The 23,405-nt window shown below is 43.1% G+C and overlaps 1 protein-coding gene across 6 annotated transcripts in view; it reads left to right on the forward strand.

The window, feature by feature from the left end:
• Positions 1-23,405, forward strand: part of ARHGAP44 (Rho GTPase activating protein 44) — a 125,069-nt gene that overhangs the window by 57,540 nt on the left and 44,124 nt on the right. For all 6 annotated transcript variants that reach the window (XM_070773128.1, XM_070773127.1, XM_070773126.1 and 3 more), the window contains 3 exons: positions 15,211-15,250; positions 15,625-15,729; positions 22,768-22,844. In XM_070773128.1, coding sequence (XP_070629229.1) covers positions 22,804-22,844 — 41 coding nt within the window. In that variant the 5' untranslated portion in view covers positions 15,211-15,250; positions 15,625-15,729; positions 22,768-22,803. The remainder of the gene's footprint in view (positions 1-15,210; positions 15,251-15,624; positions 15,730-22,767; positions 22,845-23,405) is intronic.

Here is a 23,405-nt window from a genome sequence, read left to right on the forward strand (position 1 = left end):
CTGCATTCAAAGCAGGAAGAGGACAAAGAGCCTGACAGCTGTGTCCTCTTCATTCTTACCAGGAAAGTAGAGCTTTTCCAGATGACTCTGAAGCATACTTCTGCTTTTGTCTTAGAGCCTAGAACCAGGACACATGGGTATTCCTAATTTCAAGAGAAACTGGAATGGTTTTGGCCTCCCACCTTCTTTGGTGAGAGATAGCAAAGCAGCAGAGGTGGGGATGGGCTTTAGGAGAGAGCCAGTTAGCAGAGTCTGCCAAAATGAGCAAGTCTGAGTAGGGAAAGCTGCTGTGCCCGATTGTATCAAAGATGGCACTGCATTTTAATGAGCGTTTATAGAGCACGTGCTGTGTCTAAGTACTTTGCTGGTGCTGAGCATGATAGGAGTTTCAGGGGTGCTTGTTTGGTGAACAAGGGAAAGTTAGATGTGCCTACAGCATAGAGTATCAGGCAGGCAGGGTTGGAGGGGATTGGTATCAAGAGCAGGAGATGCCTGGGTGTGGAAGATAGGGGCAGTTTGGGGACCTTGAGGAGGTAAATTTGTTGACTCAGCAGGATGTTCTAGAGGAGAACGGGGGCAACAGAGGATGAGATGGTTGGATGGCATCACTGACTCAATGGACATGAGTTTGAGTAAACTCCGGGAGATAGTGCAGGACAGGGAAGCCTGGCGTGCTACAGTTCATGGGGTCACAGAGAGTCAGATACAACTTAGCGACTAACAGTATAATACACCAAAGCATAGTCCTGGACCCACAACATCAGCATTACTTTCAAACTTGTTAGAAATGCCAATTCTCCAGTCCCAACCAGACCTACTGAGTCAGAACTTCTGGGAATGAGCTCCGGCAATCTGCTTTAAGAAGCTCTTCAGGAGGAGGGAGTCAAGATGGTGCAGGAGGAAGTGGACATGGAGTACCTCTCCCTCTGCAGATGCATCAAGAATACATCTACAGATGCAACAGTTCTCCAAGAACACCGGCTGAATGCTAGCAGGAGCAGTGCTGATAACTGTGGGTCCAGGACTATGCTTTGGCGTATTAGTGCTGTTAGTCACTAAGTCGTATCTGACTCTTTGCGACCCTGTGGACTGCAGCCCACCAGGCTCCTCTGTCCATTGGGTTTTCCAGGCAAGAATACTGGAGTGGATAGCCATTCCCTTCTCCAGGGGATCTTCCTGACCTAGGGACTGAACCCAGGTCTTCTGCATTGTAGGCGGATTCTTTACCATCTGAGCCATTAAGATGATGACTTAATTTAGAGTTGACTTAATTAAAAAAAATTGGAGACAATAACATCTTCTGCCTTTAAAAAAAAAAAGTGATTGACCGTATTCACTATATTTTCTGTATACTTCATGATTGGGCATTTGAAGTCTCATTGTCTCAGGAGAGGCTGCCCCTCCCAGGCCTGGCTGATTCCTGGAGAGCACAGACAGTTTGCCTGCAAGCACATCTTTGATAGGCAAACAACCAGTCACGAGTCCATACCTCCACTCACCTGTTTTCAGGCTCCTGTAGTCCGAACACTATTCTCCTGCTTCTGAATCACCACAGGTTCAGGGACTGGACTGGTAGGGACCCACATAGCCCAGTGCACATGTGCTCAATGGTGACCGACTCCTTGTGACCCCGTGGACTGTAGCCCGCCAGGCTCCTCTGCTCATGGGGTTTTGCAGGCAAGAATGGGTTGCCATTTCCTCCTCCAGGGAATCTTTTCCACTGAGCCACCAGGGAAACTCTGTAATGAGACTATCTCTGCTTAAAGGCAGCTTGCTCTGTGACTTCTGTAATGACAGCTGAGAATCATTGCTTGGCTCTCTAGCCACTAAATGTCTTTCTGTGAGGAGGCTGGAACTCCAAAGGCAGCATGTCAGGTAGGATCTCCAGCATGTCCGTAGTGAATGTTTCCTTCACTGTCATACTCCGCACTCAGGATGTGGTTGCAAACTGGTGTTATGTGAACTATATTTTTATAGATTTGGGAAATGACGAGTTGGCTAAGCCATTTGATTTCCTACAGGATGTCTCAGAGCCTTTAATACTTTAATAAGACTCTGTTAATGGATAATATAACCTTCAGTGTTTCCTAGCATTTTTTCCACAGAGCCCTTTTCTTTGGACTGTCTAATAACTATTTATTTTTTCATGGAGCACATTCTGTGACCTGACAAGCTCAATATGACACTGGCGACAGTCAGGATTTTTGTGCATGGTGGTGGATTATTCTCCTAAGCCCCTAAGGAGAACAGTGCACCATTTTTAGATCCGTTTGCCCAAGGCTCTGTTTTGCATTAGTCTCTTGGTGTAAAAAATAAAAGTACATGACTTGTACACAGGTGTCACCTACACAGTGCCTATCACTGTAGAGTGACTCACGCTCTGAAAGCAGTAGTGTTCATTGTCTTAGTAGTGAACAACGCTCTTTCATTGACAAAGATGAGACCCAAATCACCAGGCTTCCTAAAATTAGCATCACCTTTTCGCCCACCGCCTTGCTTGGGTCAGTCTTGAGTGCTCTGTTGAAGTGGTTCGTATGTAATGGAAGAAGTCTCCAGCAAGTGGACAGTCGGCCTATGCAACCTCCAGCCAATTCAGTATTGATCAGTCTTCCCAGGTCAGCAAAAGATTCTAGGAGTTTCTTAAATCCTTTTGATTTCCAAATAAGTGTATGACCCCACACTTTAAGAGCAAAATTTGTCTCCAGCACAAGATCCTTTTCTTTTAAGGGAGTTTGTTGCCGCCTCATCAATTATGTAGTTACATTGTTTTGATTATTTTATGTGCAGTTGAACTGTGAGTAATTAGCTAGCAATCAAGAAGCCCTAAAACTCAACTCTTACTCTTAAAGAAAAAGTAGTAATATCTTTAAAGAAAATGTTTATAATGTAACAGTTTATATATATTGCATTTATTATATATTTATTACATATAAAACATATGTATATACGAAGTGAAGTGAAGTGAAAGTCACTCTGTCATGTCCGACTCTTTGTGACCCCATGGACTGTAGCCTGCCAGGCTCCTCTATCCATGGGATTCTCCAGGCAAGAATGCCAGAGTGGGTTGCCATTCCCTTCTCCAGTGTATCTGTATAAACTTGCATAAATGAGTCCTATAATCCCAGAAGACTAAAAATAAACAAACAATATTCATTAGATTCCCTATATTCTGCCTTAAATATATGTGTGTGTATACCTATATATGTATATGTATATAAATCATTTATGCAAGGAACCATTTATGCAAGTTTATGCTTAATACTTGGGGCTTATTTTTTATATTATCTTTTGTTTAATACATAGATTACCAGTATTTTCATATGCATATTCTGAAACATGTTAAAGCTATGAATGTACTATACAAATTCAGAACCAGAACACTAACAATTATGTTGGAGCTACCTGTTTATCCTTTTCAAATCCCACCTGTCTTCCTTTTCTAGAGATAACCACCATTTGAAATGCATTTTCATTTTATTACATGTGTATTCATCCTATAACAATATGTCATTTAGTAATTTTTAGCTTTGAGCCTTATGAAAATCATATCAAAGATCAAAGTAGTCTTTTGTTTTTCCCCAGTCACAGTACTTACTAGATTCATCAATGTTGTTTTGGGTAAATTTTATTTAACTATTTTTGTTAATGTATTAACATATGGTTTCAGTTCAGTTCAGTTCAGTCGCTCAGTTGTGTCTGACTCTGCCACCCCATGAATCGCAGCACGCCAGGCCTCCCTGTCCATCACCAACTCCCGGAGTTCACTCAGACTCATGTCCATCGAGTCAGTGATGCCATCCAGCCATCTCATCCTCTGTCGTTCCCTTCTCCTCCTGTCCCCAATCCCTCCCAGCATCAGAGTCTTTTCCAATGAGTCAACTCTTCACATGAGGTGGCCAAAGTACTGGACTTTCAGCCTTAGCATCATTCCTTCCAAAGAAATCCCAGGGCTGATCTCCTTCAGAATGGACTGGTTGGATCTCCTTGCAGTCTAAGGGACTCTCAAGAGTCTTCTCCAACACCACACTTCAAAAGCATCAATTCTTCAGCACTCAGCTTTCTTCACAGTCCAACTCTCACATCCATACATGACCATAGCCTTGACTAGACAGACCTTTGTTGGCAAAGTAATGTCTCTGCTTTTGAATATGCTATCTAGGTTGGTCATAACTTTTCTTCCAAGGAGTAAGCATCTTTTAATTTCATGGCTGCAGTCACCATCTGCAGTGATTTTGGAGCCCCAAAAAATAAAGTCTGACACTGTTTCCACTGTTCCCCATCTATTTCCCATGAAGTGATGGGACCAGATGCCATGATCTTGGCATCAGTTTTCTGAATGTTGAGTTTTAAGCCAACTTTTTCACTCTCCTCTTTCACCTTCATCAAGAGGCTTTTTAGTTCCTCTTCACTTTCTGCCATAAGGGTGGTGTCATCTGCATATCTGAGGTTATTGATATTTCTCCCAGCAATCTTGATTCCAGCTTGTGTTTCTTCCAGTCCAGCGTTTCTCATGATGTACTCTGCATATAAGTTAAATAAGCAGGGTGACAATATACAGCCTTGATGTACTCCTTTTCCTATTTGGAACCAGTCTGTTGTTCCATGTCCAGTTCTTACTGTTGCTTCCTGACCTGCATATAGGTTTCTCAAGAGGCAGGTCAGGTGGTCTGGTATTCCCATCTCTTTCAGAATTTTCCACAGTTTACTGTGATCCACACAGTCAAAGGCTTTAGCATAGTCAATAAAGCAGAAATAGATGCTTTTCTGGAACTCTCTTGCTTTTTCCATGATCCAGCGGATGTTGGCAGTTTTGTCTCTGGTTCCTCTGCCTTTTCTAAAACCAGCTTGAACATCTGAAAGTTCATGGTTCACGTATTGCTGAAGCCTGCCTCAGAGAATTTTGAGCATTACTTGACTAGCGTGTGAGATGAGTGCAATGGTGAGGTAGTCTGAGCATTCTTTGGCATTGCCTTTCTTTAGGATTGGAATGAAAACTGACGTTTTCCAGTCCTGTGGCCACTGCTGAGTTTTCCAAATTTGCTGGCATATTGAGTTCAGCACTTTCACAGCATCATCTTTCAGGATTTGAAATAGCTCAACTGGAATTCCATTACCTCCACTAGCTTTGTTCGTAGTGATGCTTCCTAAGGCCCACTTGACTTCACATTCCAGGATGTCTGGCTCTAGGTGAGTGATCACACCACTGTGATTATCTGGATTATGAAGATCTTATTTGTATAGTTCTGTGTATTCTTGCCACCTCTTCTTAATATCTTCTGCTTCTGTTAGGTCCATACCATTTCTGTCCTTTGTCGAGCCCATCTTTGCATGAAGTGTTCCCTTGGTATCTCTAATTTTCTTGAAAGGATCTCTAGTCTTTCCCATTCTGTTGTTTTCCTCTATTTCTTTGCATTGATCGCTGAGGAAGGCTTTCTTGTCTCTTCTTGCTTTTCTTTGGAACTCTGCATTCAGATGCTTATATCTTTCCTTTTCTCCTTTGCTTTTCACTTCTCTTCTTTTCACAGCTATTTGTAAGGCCTCCCCAGATAGCCATTTTGCTTTTTTGCATTTCTTTTCCATGGTGTGATGCTATAAAGAGCAATATTGCATAGGAACCTGAAATGTCAGGTCCATGAATCAAGACAAATTGGAAGCGGTCAAACAAGAGATGGCAAGAGTGAACATAGACATTCTAGGAATCAGCGAACTAAAATGGACTGGAATGGGTGAATTTAACTCAGATGACCATTGTATCTACCACTGCGGGCAGGAATCTCTCAGAAGAAATGGAGTAGCCATCATGGTCAACAAAAGAGTTCGAAATGCAGTACTTGGATGTAATCTCAAAAACGACAGAATGATCTCTGTTCGTTTCCAAGGCAAACCATTAAATATCACAGTAATCCAAGTCTATGCCCCAACCAGTAATGCTGAAGAAGCTGAACGGTTCTATGAAGACCTAAAAGACCTTTTAGAACTAACACCCAAGAAAGATGTCCTTTTCATTATAGGGGACTGGAATGCAAAAGTAGGAAGTCAAGAAACACCTGGAGTAACAGGCAAATTTGGCCTTGGAATATGGAATGAAGCAGGGCAAAGACTAATAGAGTTTTGCCAAGAAAATGCACTGGTCATAGCAAACACCCTCTTCCAACAACACAAGAGAAGACTCAACACATGAGCATCACCAGATGGTCAACACCAAAATCAGATTGATTATATTCTTTGAAGCCAAAGATAGAGAAGCTCTATATAGTCAACAAAAACAAGACCGGGAGCTGACTGTGGCTCAGATCATGAACTCCTTATCGCCAAATTCAGAATGAAATTGAAGAAGGTAGGGAAAACCACTAGACCAGTCAGGTATGACCTAAATCAAATCCCTTATGATTATACAGTAGAAGTGAGAAATAGATTTAAGGGACTAGATCTGATAGATAGAGTGCCTGATGAACTATGGACTGAGGTTCGTGACATTGTACAGGAGGAGACAGGGATCAAGACCATCCCCATGGAAAAAGAACATATGGTATAACATTATGCAAATATATGCCACTTTTAAAATTCTCTTCTTGATGACCTTTTTCTCCCTAATTTTTTGTTTAACCAAAAAAGAGAAAAATCTGCTGAATGTTTTGAAAATGTCTCCTGATAAATGCCTAGGGGTTTCTCTAGGACAGCATTTTAAAAATGCAGAGTCCCAACCCGTAGTTGGTATGACAGAAATGGTATGGACCTAACAGAAGCAGAAGATATTAAGAAGAGGTGGCAAGAATACACAGAACTATACAAAAAAGATCTTCATAATCCAGATAATCACAGTGGTGTGATCACTCACCTAGAGCCAGACATCCTGGAATGTGAAGTCAAGTGGGCCTTAGGAAGCATCACTACGGACAAAGCTAGTGGAGGTAATGGAATTCCAGTTGAGCTATTTCAAATCCTGAAAGATGATGCTGTGAAAGTGCTGTACTCAATATGCCAGCAAATTTGGAAAACTCAGCAGTGGCCACAGAACTAGAAAAGGTCAGTTTTCATTCCAATGCCTAAGAAAGGCAATGCCAAAGAATGCTCAAACTACCGCATAATTGCACTCATCTCACATGCTAGCAAAGTAATGCTCAAAATTCTCTGAGCCAGGCTTCAACAATACATGAACCGTGAACTTCCAGATGTTCAAGCTGGATTTAGAAAAGGCAGAGGAACCAGAGATCAAATTGCCAACATCTGCTGGATCATCGAAAAAGCAAGAGAGTTCCACAAAAACATCTACTTCTGCTTTATTGACTATGCCAAAGCCTTTGTGTGAAGAAGTGAAGTGAGGTCACTCAGTCGTGTCCAACTCTTTGGGACCCTATGGACTAGCCTGCCAGGCTCCTCTGTCCATGGGATTCTCCAGGCAAGAATACTGGAGTGGGTTACCATTTCCTTCTCCAGGGGATCTTCCCAATCCAGGGATCAAACCCAGGTCTCCTGCATTGGAGGCAGACGCTTTAACCTCTGAGCCAGCAGGGAAGGCCTTTGACTGTGTAGATGACAAGAATTGTGGAAAATTCTTCAAGAGATGGGAATACCAGACCACCTGACTTGCTTCCTGAGAACTCTATATGCATCTCAGGAAGCAACAGTTAGAGCTGGACATGGAACAACAGACTGGTTCCAAATCGGGAAAGGAGTATATCAAGGCTGTATATTGTCACCCTGCTTATTTAACTTACATGCAGAGTGCATCATAAGAAATGCTGAACTGGATCAAGCACAAGCTGGAATCAAGATTGCCGGGAGAAATATCAGTAACCTCAGATATTCAGATGGCACCACCCTTATGGCAGAAAGTGAAGAGGAACTAAAAAGCTTTTGATGAAAGTAAAGAGGAGAGTGAAAAAGTTGGCTTAAAGCTCAACATTCAGAAAACGAAGATCATGGCATCTGGTCCCATCACTTCCTGGAAACAGTGACAGACTTTATTTCTGGGGCTCCAAAATCACTGCAGATGGTGACTGCAGCCATGATATTAAAAGATGCTTGCTCCTTGGAAGAAAAGTTACAACCAACTTAGACAGCTTATTAAAAACCAGAGACATTACTTTGCCAACAAAGGTCCATCTATTCAAAGATATGATTTTTCCAGTAGTCATGTATGGATGTGAGAGTTGGACTATAAAGAAAGGTGAGCATTGAAGAATTGATGCTTTTGAAGTGTTGTGTTGGAGAAGACTCTTGAGAGTCCCTTGGACAGCAAGGAAATCCAACCAGTCCATCCTAAAGGAAATCAGTCCTGAGCATTCATTGGAAGGACTGATGCTGAAGCTGAAACTCCAATACTTTGGCCACCAGATGCAAAGAACCGACTCATTTGAAAAGATCCTGATGCTGGGAAAGATTGAAGGCAGGAGGAGAAGGGGACAACAGAGGTTGAGATGGTTGGATGGCATCACTGACTCAATGGACATGAGTTTGAGTGAACTCTGGGAGTTTGTGATGGACAGGGAGGCCTGGCGTGCTGCAGTCCATGGGATTGCAAAGAATCAGACACGACTGAGCAAGTGAACTGAACTGAATCCATTAGTGATAGTGAAATTAATATAGTGAGCACAGTAGAAAATATTAGAAAATATTTTAGCAGAACAATGCTTACTAAAATATTATTGTAATAGGCATTGTTCTGTTAAAAGATGTTTCATTTGGGTACCAGATAAGGGCATGTGGCCTTTTTCACTGAGCATTATGTCTTTAAACACCACCCTATGGTCACTTGTATCAGTAGATCCTTCCTACTTATTGTTGAGTGTTTGTTGTTGATCAATTGCTAAGTTGTATCTGACTCTTTGCAAAACTGTAAACTGCAGGACACCAGGCTTCCTTATCCTTCACTATCTCCTGGAGTTTGCTCGAATTCATGTCCATTGAGTTGGTGATGCTATCTAACCATCTCATCCTTTGCTGCCGCCTTCTCCTTTTGCCGTCAACCTTTCCCACTCAGCTTCCCTCATGTCTCAGTTGGTGAAGAATCCGCCTGCAATGCAAGAGACCCTGGTTCAGTTTCTGGGTTGGGAAGATCCACTGGAGAAGCAATAGGCTACCCACTCCAGTATTCTTGGGCTTCCCTTGTGGCTCAGCTGGTAAAGAATCCACCTGCAATGTGGGAGACCTGGGTTTCATCCCTGGGTTGGGCAGATCCCCTGGAGAAGGGAAAGGCTACCCACTCCAGTATTCTGGGCCTGGAGAATTCCATGGACTGTATTGTCCATGGGGTCGCAAAGAGTTGGACACGACTGAGTGACTCACTTACTTTTCCCAGCACTGGGGCCTTTTCCTTTGAGTCTCTTCACATCAGGTGACCAAAGTATTGGAGCTTCATCATCAGTCCTTCCAATGATATTCTAGGTTGGTTTCCTTTAGGATTGACTGAGTGTTTTACAAATTATTGAGTGTATTCTGCTATTAATCCACTCACCTGATGAAGGACATTTAGGATGTTTGCTTGTTATACATGAAGTGTCTATGAACATTTATGAGGGTTTTTTAGGGGGGAACATAAATTTCATTTCTATAGAGTGGGATTGCTAGGTCATGTGGCAAGTGTATGTTCAAGTTCATAAAACTACCAAGCTTTTTTCCCCAGTGACTGTTCCGTCTTCCCTTGCCCCACTCTCAGCTGTGTGTAAGGATTCCAGTTGGTCCACATCTTCTCCAGAACTTGATATAGTCAGGGTTTTGCATTTTTTGTTGTTATTTTGTTATATTGTATTATCTCATTTGGGTATTAATTTGTATTTTCCTAGTGGATACTGATGTTGAACAGTTTTCCCCTTGCTTATTTGCCATTTATTCCTCTTCTTTGATAAAATTTCCATTCAAAAATTCTGTAACACAATTATCCTTCAACTAAAAAAATAAATTTTAAAAAGTTTCTGTTTGGGTATTGTTGCCCATTTTGTAACAGGATGTTTTTTACTGTTAAATTTAAGAGCTCTGCATATATTCTGGATACAGTTCTTTTATGTGAACTACAAATATTTTAATATTTCTTGTTTCAGTGGATTTCCTTTTCATTTTTTAGACCTGCCTTTGACAGAGCAGAAGCTTTTAATTTAAATGAAGTCTAATGTATCCTTTTTTTAATTTTATGGATCATGCTTTTGATATTTCCAAGAACTCATTGCCTAACCCCAAGGTCAAAGATATTTTCTCATGTTTTCTTCAAAAGTTTTATAGTCTCTTGTTTTGTATTAGGTCTGTGAACCTTTATGAATTTTTATATATGATATGATATATGGGACAAAGTTCATATTTTTTGATGTGAATGTCGAATTGTACCAGTATAGTTTGTTAAAAGGACTCTTCTTCCTCTTTATATCTTTGTCAGAAGTCAATTGCTTATATCTATCTAGGTCAATTTTCCTTATTCTGTCCCATTGATCTGTTTTTCTGTCCTTTCACTACCAGATTCTTTTGATTACTTAGTTTTATAGTAGGTTGCTGGGGTCCAGCCCCGGTGGATCCAGGGAATTCGAAGCGGGGACGGCATCGGCGAACTGGATACAATAGCTTTAATTAAATATTAATTAGAGATATAAAGAGTAATAGAATAAGGATAGCTCAGCAGGAAAATTCAGTGGAGAAAAGAGGCTGAATAACTTGGTTTACATGGAAAGCTAATAAAATTCCAAGGCAAGGAATTTACATCACCTACGTAGGCCGCAGGCGTCCTCCTGTTCTCCCGAAGGAGAGGAGACACTAAGGCCTCCCCAGTCAGATCTCAGAAGCCCAGGCATAATTAGTAGGCTTGACGAGCCTCCATTCTCCAGATGGGAATTCAGCCAGAAGGTGAGAGAAAGAACGACATGGGGAGACCAAGTTTCGGTGAACAAGGCCCACACTTTATTTTCCAAAGTTTTTATACCTTAAGTTGTGCATAGAGTATAATGGGGGAAGGGGTAGAGTCAGCAGTAAGCCAGGCTTTCTTCCTGCAAACTTATCATATGCAAAAGTTTAGGTGATTTACATCATCTTCTGGCCAAGAGGCCTGTTAACATTGTATGACCCTTTCTTCAGAAAATTTATTTTTCTCTAAAGGTGATTATTCTAAAGTCAGGCACCACCCTCTGAAAGCATTAAAGTTGCATTCCTATAGGGCCAAGGTGTGGTGGGCTGTAACAAGAAAAGAATTAACTCAAGGGTCCAAGGTTACAAACATTAAAGCTACTACTTACATTCCTATACACCAATTATATTAATCAATACACTCCCAGGGACACAGTAGGTAAGGGATATGGAAACTTAGCAGCAAACATTGGCCCAACAAGTGAAAAACCCTTCACCAATACAATTTCTAATCAATCTTTTAACTGCTCAAAGGAATCTGTATTTAGACAGCTTAGAACATCTCATGCCTCTCACAGTTGGGAGGCTGTGAACAATCACATGTGGCCAGAAGAACCTGAAGGGCAGGCTAGAGAACTTCCAAAGGAGTTTGTAGGTTGAAACACTCTTGTCACGCCCAGGAACTTTATTAACTGGAGCTGTAAGTTAACTCTTTTTCAGAGAGAGGTGGTGGGGGACAGCCCCCTGTAAAGTCAGAGGTGTAGGTGAGAGCACAAGCAGTAAAGTAGGCGGACTCTGGTTTTGGGGGTAGATGCTCGAGAATTTCCAGGGGGACTCCTGAGGCTCGATCCCCCCTTTGCATATGCCGAGCTTCCTTCCTCCTGACCTTTGCCATGGGCGGAGTTCCTCACGCTGGCTCCCGGCAGTAGGTCTTAAAATTGAATGAGTACTGCAAATTTATTCTTTCTAAAAATTGTTTTGTATATTCTGTTCCCTTTGCAGTTTCGTATTGATTTTAGATTGTTTGTATCTATAACAAATCCTTTCAGAATTTTGATTGGGATTGTATTTAATCATAACTAATTTTTTGAATATTGATATCTTTATTATGTTGAGTGTTCCAGTCCACAAACACAGTATTTCTCCCTTGATGTAGATTTTTTACTTCTTTCATAAGTATTTTATAGTTTTTAACATGTACTTTCTGTGCCTATGTATTTATAAATTTATTCCTAAGTATTTTATTTTTCAAAGCAGTTCTTAATAGTATTTTATTTTTAATCCTAATATATATTCACTGCTAGTATATAGAAATAAAATTTATTTTTGTTTGTTTACTTTATGTTCTGTAACCTTGCTGAATTCATTGGCTCTAGGAATTTTTTTTTTCTTGGTAGATTCCTTGGTATTTTCTACATAAACAAACATGTCATCTGCAAATAGGGACATTTTAATATGTTCCTTTTGTATCTATATGTTTTTTTATTTCCTTTATTGCCCTAAGTAAAACTTCTAGCACTATATTGAATGAGTGTTGAGTACAAACTTGGATCAAGGCATCTATATCCTGAGGAATATTGGTTTATAGTTAGCTGTTTTTTGTTTTGTTTTGTTTTTTACTGTTTTTTGTCTGGTTTTGGTATCAAAGGAATACTAGCTTCATAAAATCAATTGGGAAGTGTTTCCTCCTCTTCTGTATTCTGGAAGAGATTATGTAGAATCGGTGCTAATTCTTCTTTAAATATTTGGTAAAGTTCTCTTTTGAAATCTCTGGATCTGAATTTTTTTCCAAGGTTTTTAATAGTACAGGTTCAATTTCTTAATAGTCACAGGGCTATTTAGATTATTTCTTTCATATTGAGTGTATTGTAATTTGTTATTAAGTCCATTAGTCCATTTCATGTAACTTGTCAAATTTACATGTATGTGGTTAATTGTTCAAAGACAACCTTTTGAAACCTACAGGATTTTGTAGTGACATTTCCTGTTTCATTCCTATTCTGTCTTCTCTTTCTTCCTATTTTCAGTTGTGCTAGAGGTTTTTTCAACTGTATTCTCAAAGAACCAGCTCTTTGTTTCTTGGTTTTCTCTGTTACTATTTTGTTTTAGACTTCTTTATTTCTGCCCTTTATGATTTCATTCCTTCTGCTTGCTCTGGGCTTATTTTTGGTCTTTTTTTTTTTTTTTTTTTATAAGTTGTTGCACTAGAGGTTACTCATTTGAAAATGTTTCTCTTTTCTGATGTATGATTTTAGTGCTATAAAATTTCCTCCCAGCACTGCTTTGGCTGTGTCTGCCATTTTGATACATTACATTTTCATTTTTATTCAGTTCGTTAGTTTTTTTCCTTTGAGACTTTCTCTGTTCCAGGAATTATTTAGAAGCATTCTGTTTAGTGTCTGAGTGTTTGGACATTTTCTTCTTATCCTTCTGTTAGTGATAGGAGAATATACTGTATATGATTTCAGTTCTTTCAGGCTCATAATGTTATGAACCCAGATGTTGTGTATCTTGGTCTATGTACTGGAAAAGAATATTCTGCTGATGTTGGTTGGAGTGTTCTTCTATAAATGTCAAATTCTTTTGTGGCGGTTGTGGTTTAGTCTCTAAGTTGTGTCCGACTCTTGTGACCTATGGACTGTAGCCTGCCAGACTCCTCTGTCCATGGGATTTTCCAGGCAAGTATACTGGAGTAAAAGAAAAGTGAAAGTCGCTCAGTCGTGTCTGACTCTTTGTGACCCTGTGGACTATACAGTCCATGGAATTCTCCAGGCCAGAATACTGGAGTGGGTAGCCTTTCCCTCCTCTCCAACCCAGGGATTGAACCCAGGTCTCCTGCATTGCAGGCAGGAGCCACAAGAGAAGCCCAAGAATACTGGAGTGGGTAGCCTATCCCTTCTCTAGCAGATCTTCCAGACCCAGGAATCAAACCAGGGTCTCCCGCATTCCAGGCGGATTCTTTACCAACTGAGGTATCAGGGAAGCCCATACCGGGGTGGTTTGCCATCTCCTTCTCCAGGGGATCTTCCTGACCCAGGGATCGAACCTGGGTCTCCTGCACTACAGACAGATTCTTGACTGACTGAGCTACCAGGGAAGCCCCTGGAATTCTGTTCATATATACTCTTGCTGATTTTTTTTTTTTCCTAGCTGGTCTGTCAGTTGTTGAGAGAAGAAATACTGACATCTCTGCATTTGTACTTTCCTTCCCGTGTTTTGCGGCTTTGTAGTTTGGTGCGTACACATTCAAGATGCTGTGTCTTCTTGTGGATTGATGCTTTTATCACTATATTCTCCTCTGTATTTCTGGTCATTTTCTTTATTCTGACTCTACTTTATCTGCTATTAATACTGCCACTTCTGCGTTCTTTTGATCAATGCTTGCATGATATCTTTTCCTGTCCTTTTACCTTCAGCCTACCCATATCATATTTGAAGTGAGATTCTTGTGGCCCACATGATTTCTTTCAGTCCACTCTTGGCACTCTGTATCTTAATCGGCATATTTATTAGGCTATTTGCATTTAATATGATTATGAATATGTTAAGGCTTAAGCCTGCCATTTAATTTTTTTGTATTATGTCTGTTCTTTTTTTTTTTTTAATTGCTTTGTATTCTTTTTCTTTCTTTTCTGTGGGTTAGTTTATATTTTGATTTTTTTTTTTTTTGAGTATGCCTCTTTGTGCTTGGCTCCAGGAAGATTTGCATTTTCCTCTGATGCTGAGACTGGGATTGCTAACAGGTTGGGACGCTCCAGCCAGCATCTAGGTTCTTTTCCCGGAAGTGTTAACCTCTGGTTTCAGCTCCCCACTTTCTGGGGGGGGGGGTACATCATACTAGTGGCCAGATCTCAGTGGTGGCATTTGCATTTGTCACCAGGATTCAATGCTTTCTCTGTCTTTGCTGTTGATCAATCTCTGTCACGTTTGCTTGTTTGGGAGAGACCAAAGGGAATGGGTGGGGGAACCTACTTAATTCTATCAATTGAAAAAAGAATACCTGGAGGCAGAAAAAGGTGTGTTTGTTGTGCTTCATCTAGGTTTCCACACAGTAGCGGGAGACCCCTCAGAGCCTATGTTTTTGCTGGAAATGCTGGTTACTTGATGTTCCTTGTCAATCTGCCTACATTTTCTCTTGTTAGAAATCATTGCTGTTGATGCAAGCTAGTATATCCAGGATGGAGAGACAACAAGGTCCTGCTGTGTAGCACGGGAAACTGTGTTTAATATCCTGTAATAAACCACAAATGGAGAAGAATATGAAAGAATGTGCATAGATGTATAGCTGAATCACTCGATAAGTGGAGAGGGTGGGGAGTAATTATGAGACCATATTCCTGCTTTTGGTTTTTTAACTGATATGTGTCTCCATTTTCCCTTTAGGGCCGAGAAGACAGAAGTTCTGAGTGAAGACCTTCTTCAGGTAAGGTTGTCACTGGCCCGTAACTCATAGATGTCAAAGACATCTTCCCTTTTACAGCCGAGCCCTTCCCGATGTTGTTCAGACTCTCCACTGCTCCTCCCCCAGTCCATTTAGAGATGCAGCTTTTTCTCTTTACAATGGCACCCTGCATGGTGCACAGCAGCCTCAGTGGGACTTTTCAGGAGACATGGGAAGGCATTTCACCACACGGTTAGCAAAGTGTCCCCGAGTCTGTGATCCCCTCCTTTTCTCTGCCGCATTGGATGTTGTCTCTGCAGAAACAGGGGTCAGTCTTGTCTCTGGATTATCCAGACCCATGATCCCACTTCTGACCTCACCTCACCCGGGGGCCCTGCCCCCTGCTCTGTCCGCAGGTAGAGAAGCGGCTGGAGCTGGTGAAGCAGGTCTCCCACAGCACACACAAGAAGCTCACGGCATGTCTGCAGGGCCAGCAAGGGGCCGAGGCTGACAAGCGCTCCGTAAGTGCCCTCTCGGCCCCGGGGGAGGTGGAATTTGCCTGCTGACCGCCCGGCCAGTGTTTGAGACTCGTAGCCCTGCCTGAAGCACCTCCACCCTCACTAAGATGTGATCCCCATCCTTGTCCTCCCCAGACTGGGGCAGCCCCCGAGGAGAGCAGGACGGGCTTAGATCCCACTGCTAAGGAGGCTTCCACCTTTCCCTTACCCCTGCTGCTCATCTACAGATTCCATTTGCCTCCATAGTATCTTAAGATCACATGGGAAAAAAAATTACACTGTGGTTTTGGGGGTTACAAGGGACATATAAAGGCTCTTTTGAAGACCGTTTTTGCTGCAATGATGCAGTAAACATAACATGATGCATAACAGGGCTCCATGGTCTCTGTCTAGAACCTGCACTAGTGCTGAAGGCATTGCATCATGCAGCTCCACTGGACAGTCCTTGAGGGGGATGATCCTGAAGGCTTACTTCCCTCTTGACCCCCACCTCCCTCAAATTCAGCAGAGATGAACAGATATTCTTCCTTTTTTCAAAAAAAAATCTTACTAATATTAGTTTATTTTTTGTTTGTCTGCTGTGCTCAGTCGCTCCTTGAGACCCCATGGACTGTCACCTGCCAGGCTCCTCTGTCCATGGGGTTTCCCAGGCAAGAATACTGGGTTGCCATTTCCTACTCCAGGGGATCTTCCCAACCCAGGAATCTAACCTGCATCTCCTGCATCTCCTGCACTGGCAGACAGATTCTTTACCACTGAGCCACCTGGGAAGCCCTCTGAAAAGATATTCTCAAGTGTTCACTTGGCTTTGTTCCAGGGGAGAGGCAGTCTAGGGGGTTTCTTTCCCCCTTGAGTTGATGATCAATGTGTCTGGTGTCTGTCTGATTTTCTCTGACCAGGAGTTCTTGTTGACGTCACTTCCTGGTGGTTGCCCTGAGCCCCCCAACTCTGTTGGCCTCGCCTCTCTTGGCAATCCTGACGCGTCCTCCGAGCTCACACTGCAAGACCAGATCACTTTGCTCGCTCCATCGATCATTCCGTTTTCTCCTCCCAACCCTGGTTTCTTCTTTCTTAACTTTGGCCTCGCCTCTCTTGGCTATCCTGACGCGTCCTCCGAGCTCACACTGCAAGACCAGATCACTTTGCTCGCTCCACCGATCATTCCATTTTCTCCTCCCAACCCTGGTTTCTTCTTTCTTAACTTTCAGGTTTACTGCCTTGCAGTGTCTGTGGAAGTAATTCGATGTGTATTGGGGATTTCGGCAAGGGGAGCCTGACAGTCATCCTGCTTGTCAACCGCTGGTCTGTTCTCTGTGTCCACAAATCTGCTTTTGTTTCCTAAGTGGGTTCGTTTGTGTCCTCTTTTAGATTCCACATTTAAGTGATAGCATATGGTATTGTCTTCCCCTGTCTGACTTCACTTAAGTGATAAACTCTAGGTCCATCCATGGTGCTGCACGTGTTGTTATTTTCCTCTTTTATGGCTGATGGTATTCCTTTGTATATATGAACCACATCCTGATCCATCATCTGTTGATGGGCCTTTAGATTGCTTCCACGTCCTGGCTACTGCGACTAGCCAGGCCAGCAACATCTTACTGTTTGATTCTCAGCTCAGATGCCACCTTCTTGGTGCAGCTTCTCTCACCATCTGATGTGTTTGCTCCCTCCCCCAGTCACACCCCCCAGTTCCATGTTCTTCCTAGCACATGTTGTTCTCTAAAATCGCTGTGCTTCTTCATCTTCTCCCGTGTCCGTTCCCAGTCCTGGTATGTGAGCTCCATGGGAGCAGGGATCTTATCTTCCCATCACGGCTGCATCCTTAATGCCTCTAATGGGGCCTGCCACGTGAAGGCAGCGCTAAAAATAGACGTGTCACGACTGGATAGCCCGTGAGTATTTTAGGCACAGGAGTTGCCCAACGCATCGCGCCAATTTAAATCTTTCCTATTTTCTTTTAAAATCTTTATTTAATTTGTTACAGTATTGCTTCTGTATTATGTTTTGGTTTTTTGGCTCCAAGGCATGTGGGATCTTAGTTCCCTGATCAAGGATCAAACCTACACGCCCTTCACTGGAAGGCGGATTCTTAACCACTGGACCACCACAGAAGTCCCAAATCTTTGCTGTTCTTTACAGAAGCAATTTAGGTTGATGGTTCTGAGTTTAAGGGCTGGGATATGACTCTCTGAGCTTGAAGCCCAGCTCTGCTGTTTCCAGATTTTGCCTGACAGAGAACAAGTCAGTTACCTCTATAAGCCTTGGTTTCTTCACTTGGAAAATGGTAGTAACAGTGAATCCCTACTTAGTAGGGTTGTTTGAGAATTCTGTGAGATCATGTAAATGCTTAGCACGGTACTTGACCTAAGTACATAGTAAAGAAACAGAAGCTGCTGGTATTGTGGCCCCGTCATTGGTCCAGATTCACCTGAGAACTGCTGAGCCCCAGGGAACAAGTGTGCCTGGATTAGAGGGTAGTAGACAGAGGTTCTCAGAGATGGGGCTGTGTGTGAGCGCGTGTGTATGTTTGGGAAGCAGAGTGGATATTAGAATGAGACTTCTTGTCTCTGAGTCATCCTACAAACTGTGCTGCTTCTGCCCAAGATAATTTTGGAAAGAACAATCATCTCAGACAAGTCAGATCGACTGCTTTTGCAAACCCTGGAACATTCTGTGTCCCCGTCTTTAACTCTTAAGCATCTCTCGGCACTCCAGAATCAGGAGGAAGTGTATTCTAATAGCTTCCCTTTGACCTGGAAAGCCACTGGTCAGGGTGAAGCTTGCTAAGATCTCTTTACCTGGGCTCTAATGGTCCCTGGTGGCTCAGACGGTAAAGATTCCAGCTACAATGTGGGAGACAGAAGAGAGGCAGATTCGATCCCTGGGTCGGGAAATCCCCTGGAGAAAGGATTGACAGCTCGCTCCAGTATTCTTGCCTGGAGAATTCCATGGACAGAGGAACCTGGTGGGCTACAGTCCATGGAGTCACAAAGAGTTGGACACAGCTGAGCGATTAACACAGTAGTCCCTGGAATGCTAGTGGTTCTTTCAGCCTGGATCTTTGTCAGCCAGAGAATGGTGGCTTTTCTAGACATGTGGGCAGTTGGATCCTTCAAAGTCTCCATATGCTTCTAAGTTAGGTGGGGGTGAGCAGAGGGTGGGGAAGAGAGCAAGTAATATCTCAGGAGCAGGTAGGCATTGGGATAAATTAATCAGCACGGTGCCCTGTGTCTACTGAGCCCTCAGCTTTTCCTTTTGTCTTAGAAAATTTCTTTAGGAATCAACAAAGAATTTGGAGTCTGTTGTGAGTTGTAGTCCATTCACTTCTTCTATTCACCTGCCTTTGATTGTAGATTATTACTGTCTCGTTTTTGACATGAAGGTATAACCCGTTTCTTCCTTTCTTTTTTTTCTTTGGTAGCTTCCTTTTAATTTCTTGATTCTTTTCTTCTCTTAGTTTCTAGACTCTTACAGCATCTACACAAGCAAAAACTCACTGATTGAGGTTTTACCCCTTCAACACCAATGCCCTTTAAATCCACATACCCACAAGGCCCTCAGTGTCTCCTCCACAGCAAATCCTTTCTTAGGAGCATCACTTGGTCCACAGGCACAGACCCTGTCTTGTGACCATTACACCATCAGTACAGGACTTGTTTAAATGTTGTCATCATTCAGTGATCTGTGTAGCCATTAAAAAAAAAAAACAACCAGCATGAGGCAGTTCTCTCTACATCTTGATAGGAAATGACGTGAACGATATCTCTATGTGAAAAGGAAAACGAAGTGTAGGGTTGGATATATCGTGTGCTGACACTGTGAGGGGGAAAATGTGTCCATTAAACATGGACACACACTCACATACATAATTGGATCTGCTTAGAATACTTATGGAAGGAGACACAGGAAACTGATCACTGCCATGATTCTGGGGACAGGAACCAAGTGGCTGAGGGTTAAGGATGGTCTGCTTTTCTTTCCTTTTTTAACCATTGTGGACGTTTCTCTACAACGTGCCTTAAGTAACTCCTTTTGAACGGTGAGGGTGGGAGCAGATTCTCTCCTAAGATACTGTTCCTGTGCCTTTAATTAAATCTCTGGAAACCTGGACCTAATAGCTTTGTAGGACAGCTAGAAAGTGGTGTTTAAGTTTGGATGTATGATTTCTTGGTTGCCTGGTCTCACTGTTACCCAGAAGAATGTCTCATTTTATGTGAAACGGTGGGGCAGCAGGATTATTCCTTGAGTGAAAGGCGTGTAACCGGAAGTGGTACCCGGGTAGGTAGGCCCCCCATTCACGGAAGTTAGACGTCCTCTCTGAGGGTGGGGGTGGGGGGCACTGTGACTTGGACCCACCCAGGGTGTCCTGGGTTTTCCTGGGCTGGAGAGCAATAACCTCTCACGTGTCCTGGTCTCTCCTCCTCTGGGAGCCCCAGGAACTCCATCCCATTCTTGGGGTTGACCTGTCTCCTGCGATTTTTCCCTGGAGATACCTGGAGCCTGCCGCTCTCCTGGGGATGTTCAAACCAGATTCCTAATAATCCACCTTCATCTTGGTTCCTCTCTCACGTCATCCAGTTTCATGTTTCAGGATTGAGTTATTTTAAACAGATCATTTTGTTTTTAAACAAGCCCCCAGTGGTCCCCAGGTCCCCTAGAATCCAACTCCTACCTCCGGCTAATGAGGACCTGCGCAGTCTAGCCTCCACCTCCTCCCTGACTGCTCCCCCTTCTCTCACTGAGCTCCAGTCGTGCTGGTCTCCTGGGGATGGATGCTGAGCTGGCCCGGGATCCTACCTCCTTTGCAAGAATGGGATGGAGTTCCTGGGGCTCCCAGAGGAGGAGAGACCAGGACACGTGAGAGGTTATTGCTCTCCAGCCCAGGAAAACCCAGGACACCCTGGGTTGGTCCAAGTCACAGTGCCCCCCCCCCCACCCTCAGAGACCTTTGCACCTGCCATTCCTCTGCCTGGAATGTTCTGTCCCATCTGGAGGCTTGGCTGACTTTGTCTCCCTTCAGGGTGCTGCCTAAAGGTACCCTCTCTGGGGGGAGGGTCTTTTCTCATCACTGCTCCCTCACCACAGCTGCCCACGCTGCCTGTTGTCCTGCTTTCTGTTGCCCGCACAGCACTTCCAGCTCTTGAAACGGTCTCCTTCATAGTGTCTGTGTTTAGTATTTGTCTCCCTGCCCTGGGATGTAAGCTCCCTGAAAGCAGCGTCTGGTCTGTCATCACAGCTGCGGTACCCAGGTAGGTGGGCACCCCGTTCACTCTGGGGAGGAGGTGAGTGACAGCTGAGGGCCTCTGGGTCCTGAGGCAAAGGCTGTGGGGTGGGAGGGGGTCTGTGTGGTGGTGCAGACCGGAAGACCTAAGGAGATCCCGTTGTTCTCACTTTGTTGTTCTCAGCGTGTGCTGGATGGTGTAGGCTCAGGAAGAACAGGGCTTGTCCACACTTAGTAAGGAGGGAAGATGTATCATTCTGTGATCATAGATTGTTCTGCCTTTCTGCCTCCCTCCTTCTCTCTCTCCCTCACTTCCCACATAACATAAAACTTGCCATTTTAACTATTTTGAGGAGTACAATTCAGTGACATTTAGTGCAGGGACAGTATTGTGCAGCTACCACCATAATCTACTTCCAGAACATTTCCGTCTCCCCAAAAGGAAACCCCATACTCATCAATCAATCCCCCTCCCCCGCAGTTCAGTTCAGTGGCTCAGTTGTGTCCGACTCTTTGCAGCTCCATGGACTGCAGCACGCCAGGCCTCCCTGTCCATCACCAACTCCCAGAGTTTACTCAAACTCATGTCCATTGAGTCGGTGATGCCATCCAACCATCTCATCCTCCGTTGTCCCCTTCTTCTCCTGCCTTCAATCTCTGCCAGTATCAGGAGAGTCAGTTCTTCAAACGAGTCCGTTCTTCACATCAGGTAGCCAATGTATTGGAGTTTCCCCCTCATCTCTTAACCACAAATCTAGCTCCCATCCCCATGGATTTGTTTATTCTGGAGATCTTATATAAGTAGATCATATATCATGTGCCCATTTTCTCTGGCGACGCCTTCAGGGTTCATCCACATTGTAGCCTGTGTCAGGACTTCATTCTCTTTTTACGGCTGTGTAGTAGTTCCTTTGCGTGGATGGACTGTGTTGCGTTTCTTTACTCACCCGTTGATGGACATTGGTGCTGTTTCTACCTTTTGGCTATTGTGCATTGGGCCGCTCTTCACATCATGCATGTTTTTATTCAGCCATCTGTTTCAGAGTATTTTGGGTACATCCCCAAGAGTGGAATTGCCGGGCCATATGGTAATTTTGTTTAACTTATTGAAATACTGCCAAACTTTTCCCCAGTGCTGGACCGTTTTACATCTCTTCTGGCAAAGCATGAAGGTTCCAATTTCTCCACATGCTCACCAATATTTATTTTATGTACCCACAAATATATATTATTAATATTATGATAGCCATCCTAGTGGGGGTGAGGTGGTATCTCTATTGCAGATTTCATTTGGTTTCCTTAATGACTAATGATGTTCAGCATCTTTTCACGTGCTTATTGGCCATTTTATATCTTCTTTGGAGTCTGCCTTATATTGATGATTACTTTGTTTGCATTATAATTCTAGGTGAACATTTTCTCTCTTTCTTGACCATAAGCTGCCTTGTTTATAAATTAGGGCTAATGTACTTCTTAAGAAAGAGTTTGATTTCTAATTAAAGCATGGTTCAAGTCTTTAGCGTAATTTTGAAATCTCTTTTTTTCCGTGTTGCTATCCTACTAGATTTTAAAATGCAGCATGTAAACCTTAGCCTTATTTTCCAAATTAGCAAATTTTGTTTTAATTTTCTGAATTTTGATATGTCTGAGTCTAACCCACCTTTGTATCCTCTGAATTTTTAGGTTTTATACATATTTTAAAGTCAATTTGTTTCTTAGCTAACAGGGTATCTAGGCAAGTATTTGACTTCTCACTATTTTCATATAAGTGGGTAACTGTTGAAGTCATTTTCATTACCACATTCTTTTTTCCTTTTCAGAAAAAATTGCCTTTGACAACACTGGCTCAGTGTCTGATGGAAGGGTCAGCTATCCTGGGAGATGACACACTTCTTGGGTAAGGAGATACCACGCATGGGTTCGTGCCAAATCTGGGAAAGTCCCCGTCCTTAAAGAGGGGATGAGCACATCTCAGCAAGGCGCTGAGGACCCTGAAGCCTGGCTGGGGACTGGATGGGGAAGAAGGAGTGGTGGCCAGTGAGAAATGGAGCCCCCAGGCCCTGGAGTCACAGTGTCTGGGCAGGAGGCAGCTCCCAAGGGTAGAAACTAATGTAAAACTGTAGGGACTTCCCTGGCGGTCCAGTGGTTAGGACTCCGTGCTTCCACTGCAGGGGGCGTAGGTTTGATCCCCAGTTGGGGAACCAAGAGCCCACATGCCATGAAGTGTGGTCAAAAAAAAAAAAAAAAAAATTGGTTGAAGGGCACTCAAAATCCCTCGGGTCCCAGCAGAAGCAAATATGAAATCTCTCCGTGTCAGATGTCAGAACTTATAGGATTCCCAGAAGAACAACCCTTGCTGATTTTGAGCTCACAGTAAAAACAAATTAAAAATAGAAGCATCATGAGAGAGGGTCAGCAGGCACAGCTGATGGGAGAATTGGACCCTAAGGGCTAAAAA

This window comes from Bos indicus, chromosome 19, assembly GCF_029378745.1.
Source record: "Bos indicus isolate NIAB-ARS_2022 breed Sahiwal x Tharparkar chromosome 19, NIAB-ARS_B.indTharparkar_mat_pri_1.0, whole genome shotgun sequence".
NCBI lineage: Eukaryota > Metazoa > Chordata > Mammalia > Artiodactyla > Bovidae > Bos > Bos indicus.